Source organism: Phaethon lepturus, unplaced genomic scaffold (genome assembly GCF_000687285.1).
Source record: "Phaethon lepturus isolate BGI_N335 unplaced genomic scaffold, ASM68728v1 scaffold45195, whole genome shotgun sequence".
Lineage (NCBI taxonomy): Eukaryota > Metazoa > Chordata > Aves > Phaethontiformes > Phaethontidae > Phaethon > Phaethon lepturus.
This window is the reverse complement of record NW_010539350.1, coordinates 19,134-30,227: the sequence shown is the minus strand read 5'-3', so window position 1 is coordinate 30,227 and position 11,094 is coordinate 19,134. Positions and strand designations below refer to the sequence as shown.

At 38.3% G+C, this 11,094-nt stretch overlaps 1 protein-coding gene across 1 annotated transcript in view; it reads left to right on the top strand.

The window, feature by feature from the left end:
* Nucleotides 1-270: 270 nt before the first annotated feature.
* ZNF638 (zinc finger protein 638) overlaps nt 271-11,094 on the top strand; it is a gene marked incomplete at its 5' end in the record, with an annotated part of 29,031 nt that continues 18,207 nt past the window's right edge. The window contains 12 exons of the mRNA XM_010287096.1: nt 271-402; nt 770-828; nt 1,004-1,047; nt 2,234-2,302; nt 2,780-2,950; nt 3,051-3,122; nt 4,145-4,230; nt 4,921-5,052; nt 5,197-5,325; nt 5,668-5,709; nt 7,532-7,672; nt 9,302-9,427. Of these exons, the coding sequence (XP_010285398.1) occupies nt 271-402; nt 770-828; nt 1,004-1,047; nt 2,234-2,302; nt 2,780-2,950; nt 3,051-3,122; nt 4,145-4,230; nt 4,921-5,052; nt 5,197-5,325; nt 5,668-5,709; nt 7,532-7,672; nt 9,302-9,427 (1,203 nt within the window). The remainder of the gene's footprint in view (nt 403-769; nt 829-1,003; nt 1,048-2,233; nt 2,303-2,779; nt 2,951-3,050; nt 3,123-4,144; nt 4,231-4,920; nt 5,053-5,196; nt 5,326-5,667; nt 5,710-7,531; nt 7,673-9,301; nt 9,428-11,094) is intronic.

Here is an 11,094-nt window from a genome sequence, read left to right as displayed (position 1 = left end):
TTGTTAAAGACCACATATGTGATCTTGGAATAGCTGGGAATCTTAACTTTGTAAATTCGGTCTTGCTTGCTACCTAAGTCTTAAACGTTACAGGAAGTAGGATGTTTTTTGTGTAATACTGAAATCCAGACTTTTCATGAAACTCCACGTGAACTTAGAGAGAGAAGTACATGCAGTTCTGTTGTGAGCACATTTTCCAAGGAAAAGTTGCAGCAAATTCTCTCTTGTGTCTGTAATATAAATACAGACTGAAAGTGCCATTTATTTTAGGCCTTCCTGGAAATGAACTACAAAGAAGCTGTGATAGCAGCTGTGAAATATGGTGAAACTGTGCCAGTGCTGGTAAATGGGAAACGGGTGAAAATAAGCATAGCAGAAAAGCCAAAAGCATCTCCTGGCCAGGTAAGCAGCCAGTTAGTGAACAACATGATACTGTGCGTGTAGCTTGGTATTTTGCTCCAGAACTTGATATTCTCCAGAAAAAAAGCTTTAATAGTTTTAATATATTTTTATTTTCCTTTTCATAAACAGCAGTCTAAAATAAATATGCAAATGGACTTCCTAATTCGACATTTTCATTTTTCTTGGTTAAATTTGATATTTGTGAATAGTGTCAGTTTAACAAACAGCAAAAGATACAACCTATATTAATGGATATACTTAACTACTCTTAATAATTATGAATACTATTTTATATCTATATTTATATATACATTTATAAATAGCGTATAAATGATGCAGTGAAAGCTTTTCTTTCTGTCCATTCCAGGCCAAAATGAATATAAAAAAACGGGCTCAGAATATTAAAAAAGTTGCACCAAGTACGAAGTAAGTGTTGCCATTAATGCATTAGTGTTAGTTATAACAATTGGAAGCCAAGTGGGTTCATATTTGTTTGGTTTCTTGTGTTTTACTGTTTTTGAGGTTTTTTTAGCTGTTGTAATATTCATTAATTGTCTTTAAAACTGATCTTTCTTGGTGGTTTTTTTTTTCCTCATAATAGAAAAGATCGGAACACCACCACTAAGACAAATAAACCCATTACAGGTAAGGTTTTGGTTACCTTTTATTGGATGATACCTCTGTTATTGCCATCCCTTTTTGTTTTTATGAATGCTTCTCGTAATAGTGACTGAAAGACGGCTCAGAGAGCTACAAGAAAACACCTAGTTTATGCTTCCAAATGTCTTCCTTTTCACGCAACCCTGTCTGTCTTTAAAACCCCCCCAAACGACCCAACCCTCAAGTAGCAATAAAAAACTCTGAACAGCCACCTTGACCTGTGCTTATACTCTCTAACTTTAAATGTTTGCCTCATCTGTTGAAGATAAATGTGGCACTTTGGGCTCCATGAAATAAATGTAATTTTTCAAGTTGACTTTAAGCCTAATGTGTAAGTATTTATTACTCTCTTTTCACAGTTATTTTTAGTGCTTCACAGTGTCTTATGTTCCTTGTATGTTTCAAATGCTTTTAAATTTCTGCCTTGGTCTTCTAATGATCCAGGCAGAAAATATATAAATTAGTATTACTTGCTCTGTCAGAAAAATTTCTATGTCATGCTGTTAGAGAAGAAATTTTTTATTTACTCTTTTTTTTTTTTTTTTTAGTACTTCAATGAAAACAGGTCAAACTGTGGTAAATACATCAAAAGCCAATTAAACTTTACAAAACTTGGTATTATTAAGACATTGGAAATAACAGCCGTATCATCTTTTTGTTGCTTATTTTATTGGCTTTCATAAGCAATTTTTCTGAGCAAAGTTGGGGACCAGACATTACTTTGATGGGAAATTGTGCTTTTAAAAGACGTATTGGTCTTGATTCACTTGTCAGCATGGTCACTTCTGAATCTGGTTTCCAGAAGGGAAGTAAGGTTCATGTGACAGTGCATTTCAGAGCTGTGTCTCACAGATGGAAACTGTGAATTCTTTACAGTCATGTAAGAGAACACAAACTTTTTTGCAGGAGCAAGGTTTTGTCCACAGAATCCTAAACAAATTCACAAAAGATAATCTACTTCACGACTTGTATTCAGAGGTCTGTTGGAATTAACTTACGGTTTAGGTTTTGGGTTGGTTTGTGGTTTTTGTTTTTTTTTTGTGTCAGTTGAATTGCTGCAGTTTGAACTACAGTTGTACGTATTTTTATATTCTTTGTAACACTTCACAAATGTAAGACTTAAGAAATAAGCATTTCTACTGACTGACTTGTTTTTGGATATTTTACATAGGTAAAAAAGAAAAGACTAAGAAATCTACGATAGGAGATAGTAAAATCAAGAAAGCTTCACATACTGCAGGTAAGACAAAGAAAAACTTTTACTCTTTCCTTAGAAAACACAGGCAGGTGCTTTTCTGTCCCCCTACCCGGCCCGCCCTGTCTCCAGAACAGATATCTAACGTAGTTAGCACAAGCTTTTCTCACCTTCTGCTGGGCTTGCCGATGTAGTAGGTAGGTAGACCAGCACTGGTCTTGTGGCTTGGCTAATGCAGTGATCGTCTGTGCTGTTTGTAGATCTAGAATAGCAAAGGATGCGGGCAAGTAGGTGAATTTGGGGAAGGAGAGCCTTTCACATAACCACAGCCGTACACTTGGTTGGCGAAGCTTTTCCTCTACGTACATTTTCTGCCCATTTGTAACGAGGGGTGGGAATTGATGTGATAGGAGGCCTCCGAACATCTGGCAGAAAACTTTATAGTGCAGTTCATTCTTCTTTTGCAAATCGATAAGTTTAATATATTGAAATGAAGAATGCTTTTTTCCTGCTGTTACCTAGCAGCAAAATCAACAGATGAAGACCTTCAAATCTCCACAGAAGTTGAAAATGAAGTCGGGGAAACTGGGCTGTCAGACTCAAAGAGTGTCTCAGAAGGGGACAAAGTTACAGAGCCTGTGAAGACAGTAGAGACTCAGTCCGAAGGAGTGACTAATCCTGTATCTGTACTAGGTAATTCTGATACAATAATGCCATTTTTAAGTTACGTTGCTAGTTGTAAGTTATGCGAAGTTTAACATCGTGATGTCTTCTTGAAATTTTTTTTTTTAAGAGAAACTTGCACAGATGCCTCAGGTGGTGGCGTCGGACTTGGATGAGTTTAACGAAGCTTTAACTGATCAAGGTAAATTGCAAACTGACAGAGTTTTTCTCATTTTTGTCCTAAACCTCTCTGCTATTGTGAACTAAATGAGAATGCTTTTGAGGCCAGGAAATTAAGATGACACAAGATACCAGAAAAGAAAGTCTGTTAAAATAGGTCCACTGACTGAAACATAAAACAACAGTTCATCATAATGACTGAAGTGGCTAAAAACACCTAAGATTTACATCTTTCAGTGGACATAATATTTTTACCTAGATTGTTTCAGTGCGACACTGGGACTTTTATTAACAGCTCATTAGAGCAAAGGATTCAGGCTTCCTCTATGTTCTGTTTACAGCTGCACCACTAATTCTTTTAGTCTCATTGCTTTACAGTGCCTGCTAGAGCTGGTTCAACAGATGCTATTTTCCCCATATTTTATAACTCATTAATATCAAACTTGGCTTTAAACATAGCATAAGTGTATATTAATTCTCAGTGATAGTGGAGGTATGGCAAGGTTGTAGCTGTTGCATGTTAGAGGTAGATACAGACATTTTACAGTAGAAGTGATTCTCTTTTATCTGTGCTTGCCTGTCCTGTGTGGTTGCGGTTTTCCTGTTTCCTGCTCTCTATATTTTTCTGAGCCTCACATATCGCTGTGGACTTGTCCCAGAAAAAAGAAAGAAAAAGAAAGATTTTGTGGGCACATACTGGGCACCTACATAGTCCCAGTGTGCCCACAAGAAAGTCTTGTGGTTGTGATTATTCAACTGATAAGGCCTTAATGTCAGCAGAGTGTTTGCATGTTAGTTAAGGGATTTAAATTTTTTTTATCCCTACTTAAAACCATTCTTTCTGGAAGCATTTAAGTAACTGCATGTGTCTCATCAATGCCATTTGTCACTGTAAGTTAAATGAAGGAATATTTCATTTTTCACAATGACGGTGGTGATAAAATGTAATGCAAGAAGTTCTTAAATCTCTTCAGTATTTAAAGAAATCTGCTGAACTACTAAACTCCCCTCCCCTCCCCTCCCTTTTTTTTCTAAAATTTTTAGAAGCTACGGTAGCGACTACAAAGAGTGAGGAGTCAACAGAACCAGCTAGCAAGGTCAGTCAAAAGGTGCTTCAATCTGTGAAAGTTGTAAGTACACACTTGGTGCCAGTTTCCAGGTGTTGGTGTGCTGTCTGAAAACTTCTGACTGACATCCCCTGCCTCTTAATTTCTTGTGAGAAATACAGAATAGTTTATTTTCTTCTTTCTGCTCGTGATTTAATAGACATTACCACTTCACTCTTCCATCTTCCCTGCCCCCCCCTTCAGAGTTTGTTCCTTACACCAAAGCTCCTTTGTGCTCTGATCATCTGTATCGCTGTACTGTGGGTTTCTTCCCTTCAGATGCGGCATTTGCACATACAGTCCGGCAGCATTTGACATGTGGGCATGTCATGGGTAGAGAGTAGTGGCATAATTATAGGGGGTTTTGATTTGCTGTGAATTTTTGAGGTAGCATGAGACAACCTAAGGTTTGTGCAGAATTAGCTTAGTTGTAGATACATCTACAGTTAATGAATAATTAAGGTGATTACCTGACATAATTTGAGAAAAGGGTTAAAAAAATTGCTTAATATGCTTTGCTGCTACATCCTAAAAAGGTTTAAATGGCCTCTGGCTTTGGGGTAATTGCAAGTATTATAACATGCTTTTAAGAAAGTGCTTCATTCAGTTTAATGGTGGTTTTGTGTAGTAAAAATAAACGCTCCCTTCGGTAATGTGCAGTTTTGATTTGGAGTTGAAGAAATACCAGTAATACTTACTTTCATTTGTTTACAGGAACTTGATGATATATGTGTGATTCTTATTTCAAACTTGCCTGAGAAAGGATATTCTGTTGAGGAAGTTTCCAACCTTGCAAAGCCATTTGGAGGACTGAGGGATGTGCTAATTTTATCATCTCATAAAAAGGTATTCTAATGGGTATTTAGTAGTGTTTCTACATAGAGAGGCAACAACTGTGTTTTTAACAAATGCAAATGTGGCAAGTGTTGATGGGAGATGATTTTCATAAATCACAAACTTAAAATTTTTTTGTTTTCTTTATTTTAAAAGGCTTATCTTGAAATAAATAGAAAATCTGCAGATTCCATGGTTAAATTTTACACCTGCTTTCCAATGTCACTGGATGGAAATCAGCTCTGCATTAACATGGTGCCTCAGTATAAGACTCTAAAAGATGAAGTAAGTAATAAAAAATACTGAAATTTTAGGATATGTGCTAACATTTCAATACAGAGCAGGACTTTGTATTTAAGCTGACTTCTATACACTGCCGGTTTCATGCATTCTGATGGTTTGTCCTATTGAAGACTGATTCTGTTAAATGTCTTTGGGTCCTGGTCTTCTGATTAGGAGAATAATACAGATGTCAGAAGCGCTGATGCTGTCGATTTGATTAATAAAGCAGAAGCTAAAACGTTGTTAGGAGTCAGTGACTGCCAGTTAGCTGCTGCTGGTGAAGCTTTATTTTATGGTTAAAATCTTATAATGTGTTGTTTGTGTTTTTTTTTTTTTTTTTTAAAGGAAGCAATATTTACTGCTATAATTAAAGATTCTGACCCTAAGGTAAGTTGCTGGCAATCTAACTTTTCCTCCACATGCTATCAAAATACATTACTTTAAATTGGAATTAGTATCCTTCATACTGAAATATCAGCTACTTGAATTGTTACCTAAGCTTTCTCTTGAATTAAATGTTTATATATGTTTTCCTGGGCGAATGAGCAGGGAATAGAATGAGTAAATGTTCACTTAGTTTAGCTCTATGATGCATGAAGTGCAAGGAATTAAACATTTAATAGGAGTCCTTTGAGACTCTCCCCTTCTGTCATTTTTTTTTTTGTTTGTTTGTTCTGACAACAAGCTGCTGACCGCCATAGCTTGGAGGATGTGCAGTGTTTGCCTGTATTGAATGCTTCCAGGTTTTTTTGTTTTGTTTTGTTTCCCCCACATTTTCCCACTGTGTTCTATTGCCAGTTATTTTGGTTTAACTATCAAAACTACCTCTGTGCTTTGTTCAGTGTAGTGTCTCCCTTCTTGTCCCTCCTGTTCCTTCACTGCACACAGTGCAAGCTGGCAATTGATGTACAAAGCATTTTTATACAGTGTAGGTAGGCAGAGGTTAATGAAATTACAGCCTTTGTGTCTTCTGTCAAAAGCATCTTAATAGAGGGTCAGTCCCTGAGTCTGAATGTGTCGCTGGGCTTAAACAGCTGACACAAGAACTTCACAAGGGTAACTTCAAGAACAGCAGCGTCAAGCTAATTGTATTTGGTTGAAAAGCATATTGCAAAGAGCCCTGCCAACAATAAATCACTTTCCACGAAACCTCAAGAGGTTTTTTCAATCGCAAGCGTGTCTGGGGCATATCTGCTTTCTCCTTGCGATCGTTGGCTAACAGCCACATCTGAGTACTTACTGCCAGCACCCCTGCTGCCCCATCCTACTTACGCTTCTGGTCTGCTGGTGGGGGAATACTTACTTTCTGCTCCTTCATCTTAATCATCATAAAGTCATGAATAATAGAAGAAAAACATCCCAGACCTGGAGAGGGGGCGGGGAAGTCTCGTGGGAGTGAGTGTTGTGTTTCTAGAAGACACACAGCTTTCAAGTATTTAAAGATAAGACTTGTTTAAGATTTTGGAAGTCTACTAATACCTTTAGACTTTGTGTCCCAGGGCCCTTCCCTTTAATCCTGCACAAAATATTTGTTGCCAGGGTTCAGTCTTTGGTTCTGCTGGCACTATGTGGCTGGTGATGGCTTTCCATGTGCTGTCAGCGCTCTTGTATGTTCTGCACCAGAATCCCTCCTGGGCGGAAGAGACTTACTGGTCTCCTTGATAGCTTGTTCCCATGGTGGTGGTGATAACTCTGTCTGAAAACTGAGAAACACAAGAAAAGATATTTGACCAAGGATCTTTATGTTATTACAAACTGATCAAGTAAACCACACTCCAACTTAAAAACCAGGATTGAAGTCTCTTGGGTAGGTTTCTATGCCTTGACACTATCTAGTCAGATTATAGATCGTCCTGCTTTTCAAAATACCAAATTGTATTTAAACTTCAGCTACGCTTTGCAGTGCTCCTTAAAGAGACTTGTACTAGTTGGTTAAAAAATCTAAATGATAATTTAAAAAAAGACACTCGATCCTTTTCAGTTGCTATTCTTTATTGGGAAGCATAGCTGGTTCTTTGATATACGGCATAGAAAATGGAAAATCTGGTGTGAATTTGAAGATGTGAAAGTTGGATGTGTGTGAATGCTCTTTTTTGATGAGATCCGAGTGATGGAGAAGCTCTCTGTGAGGCTTTTCTAACCTAGTTTGGTAGTTGCTAATAAAGTATGTTACAAAGTTAAAGCAAGTTTTGTCATCGCTTTTCTTTAGGTAAATACGGAAACTCTACATAATCAGTTTGTGCATCTTGGGAACTTGCCAGATGATGGATACAGAGAACTTGAAGTAGTTTGTGTGGGGCTTCGATTTGGAAAAGTAGATCATTATGTTGTACTGAAGAATAAAAACAAGGTAAATATTTTCTTTTTCTGTGGTGCAAAGTACCATGTTAGGAAAAAAAATAACTAAAAAAGTAGGTTTTCATCTCCCAGTACCAAGAATGTTCTGCTAATGAGAGATCAAAGATTCAACTCATTCCCACTCATCCTGAAAAAGAAAGTAGTTCATCTTATTTGCTGAGCAGTGAGGAAGGAAAAAACACAAAGAAAACAAACTTTAGGCTGTTATCTAGTCTGAACAATACAAGAATAGTTTGTTAGGCTCTGAAAGTAAAGTTTCCCAAATGGCTGGAAAAACTATTAACCTTTGATATCAGAGGTGTAAGTGAGGGCGAAAATGAGTTCCCATGTTGTAGGAAACTTGGGGGAAAAATTGAATTTGTTATGAGAAGTGAAAATGTCAGAATTGCTGAAATGACTTTTTGTTGTGGGACACTTCAAAACATAGTGACTTGATTTTTCTTTTTTAAAAAATTTTGATATTTCAATTTTTAATGGTGCTGGTTTTGCACATTGGATTTTTATTTTATGAACTGGATTTAATTCACTGTGTGTGCATATCTTAATGATTAAAATGGAATTGTCCTCCCATTATTACATGCTGTCTAAGTGTCCATCTGCTAATAAACGATAAAACGGGAAGATGCTTTTAAGAAAAAATAGTAGTATTCTTCTTTTTTTGAAACAAATACTGCCTTTTAACTTGTTTTTAAATGCAATAAAGAGAACTCTGCAGTCAGTAAAACATCTAAGGCGAATTTCTAGACCTTCAACTAATTCTGTTGAATTGAACATCAAATGCTTTCATTCCATTGAATCAGCACTTCGTGATAGTATTTGATGGAGCAGCTTGCTTTCTGATCTGTTTTCAATATCCGGAGATGTAGTAGAGATCCCAGAAGGGCAAAGGGGGGGGATTTGTTTTGGTTGTTGTGTGTTTTCCTTTTTCCTTAAAAAAAAAAAAAAAAAGGGGGGGGGGGGCGAAAAGGGCAGTGGGGGGGGGGGGGCTGGCTTATTTAAGGTTTGCTTTAAATTTATAAACACAAACAAAAAGGTATTATCAGCTTTAGAACACAACTTGAATAGTTGGAAAATTTTAAAGGTGACTTGTAAAACTCTCGTGTTATTGTACTTGATAGCTAAAAGTTAAAGAAGTGAGAGATTTCCTTTCTAGTATGGCAGTTAAAGTTTCGTGTGTAGTTCATTTTACTGTTCCCTTGATAGATGTAATCTTGCAATTTTTTTCATGCCACGCACTTCCCCTCGCCCTCATGGGAAGGTACTGATGAGTTACAGCAGAATCAAAGCTGAACGTGTCCAGGAGCCAGAAGGTTGGACACATGTGGGTAGGGAAGCTCCAAGCTCCACTGTGATGTAGTTCTTTCTTTAGTTCTAAATATAGTCCCAAATGGAGAGACTTCTTTCTTCAGCCTCTCAGAAAGAAGAGTCCACTGTTCTCCGTATCCAGAACAAGATTTCATGAAAAAATGCTGCTTATAGCTAATTTCAAATGAAGATGTTGAAACCCTTCAGGAATACTAGATACCACATGCTATACCAACTTAATTTATTAAACTCATTCTGCAATACAGAAATAAGATGAAGTAACAATTATTTGAAGCTTGTGCTTTTATCTGTTTAGGCAATTCTGCAGCTGGATAGTCCCAAGTCAGCCAGATCCATGTACAGCTTCCTGAAGCAATACCCGTATAGTATGGGTGAGCGTACATTGACCTGTACGTTGTCACCCAGCAGAGAGTCTGCTGAGGTAAGATTTCTTCTTTCCAGTAATACGTTATTTTTGTGGAATAGAACAAGCTTTCCACGAAGAGCAGCTGATGGTGATAATGTCAGTATTTCCTTCACTATTTGCTGTCGCTGTGGATGAGAGTGAAAACTGTGTGACAGCTGGGGACTGGATCAACTAGTCTGTATTCTGGGATGTGGCATAGGTGTGAAAGTACGTGTTGCTGTTTGTCTGTCTTTTGTCTCTTTCCATATTTTACAAACACGTATGGACTCTCTTTCCACCGATGAAAGTATTTCTTAATGAAGGATGAAGAGAGAAAGGCAGAAAGGAGGAAGGCAACTGTTTGGTACTGGTTAGAAGAGGACGGATAATTGAAATTTTTCTTATCTAGTCTGATTCATCTTTAGCAGTTCATCTGCTTTAGTCCTCTTGATTCTGGACTCAGTTGCTATGTCAGCACTGGTGTGTGTGCCCACAGCTGCTTCCAGCTTCTCTTTTAGAAATGAAATTACTTGCAGTGTTGAGCAGCTCCTAGTGTACTTCTGGTGATTTGCTGAAGGAACAGCAAGCTGCAGCAGCCGAACACCAGAGAGGAAGGAGCTTAGTGCATGTTGCATTGGATAGATAAAGAGCTTTAGGCAAGAAATGCGTTTTGGCTTCCGAAGCGGAGAACGTAAATCCAGATGTGGTCCTTCTCACAGTGAAAGTGGAGGAAAAGCGCTGTTTACTCTGCACTCGAACATGAGGATTTTCTATGTCACTGTAGTTCTGCGTGCCCCTGCCTTTTCATTTTTCAGCTCCTTTCTCACGTCCTGACCCAACAAAATAGTTGTAATCTCTTGTCCAGTGATTGACTCTCCATCTCACATCTTCCAAACTGTGTTTAGTTTAGGGGGATATAGGTTGGCTTTTATTCCTCTGAATTCCAGCTACGTTTGTTCTTCAAAGTTCTTATATAACTGAGAGAACAGGGACCACTAACCAGTTCAACATGAATTGTATACTGACAAGATTGAGACCAAAATGTGTACAGGTGTTTTTTTATTTGTTTTGGGTCTTTTTTTGTGGATTTTTTTTTTCAGTGATTATCCATGTGAATTCCCTTCTTGGAGCTTTCATTCCCTGTGTGTTGCTGTTCCTTTCAGGGGCATGGCTTTGGGATATCACTGAAACAAGAGAATGTGCCTGGAGGAACAGGGCATCTTAGTTTTTTCCCTTCATTTTTATTTGTCACAGGGGAAAGTTTAAGTTCAGGTGCCTAAAGATAACAAGGGCATTTCAAGGTTACTTCAGAAGGTTACTTCAAGGGGGAGGAAAAAAAAGTCATTCAGATGTGTACTTCTGCTTACCATGCTGAAAGAGCTGTCAGTATTACTTGGACTGAGCATCACAATGGATTTCAATTTTTTTAAAGAATAGGTTGTGTGCTGATCATTGGCTTGTATCGTAGTCTGTTCCAGAGGGATCTGGACAGGCTGGGTCGATGGGCCAAGGGCAACTGGATGAGGTGCAACAAGGCCAAGTGCTGGGTCCTGCACTTGGGCCACACCAACCCCAGGCAGCGCTCCAGGCTTGGGCAGGAGCGGCTGGAGAGCTGCCCGGGGAAAAGGGCCTGGGGGTGCTGGTCGCCAGCCGGCTGGACACGAGCCGGCAGGGTGCCCAGGTGGCCAAGGAGGCCAAACGCG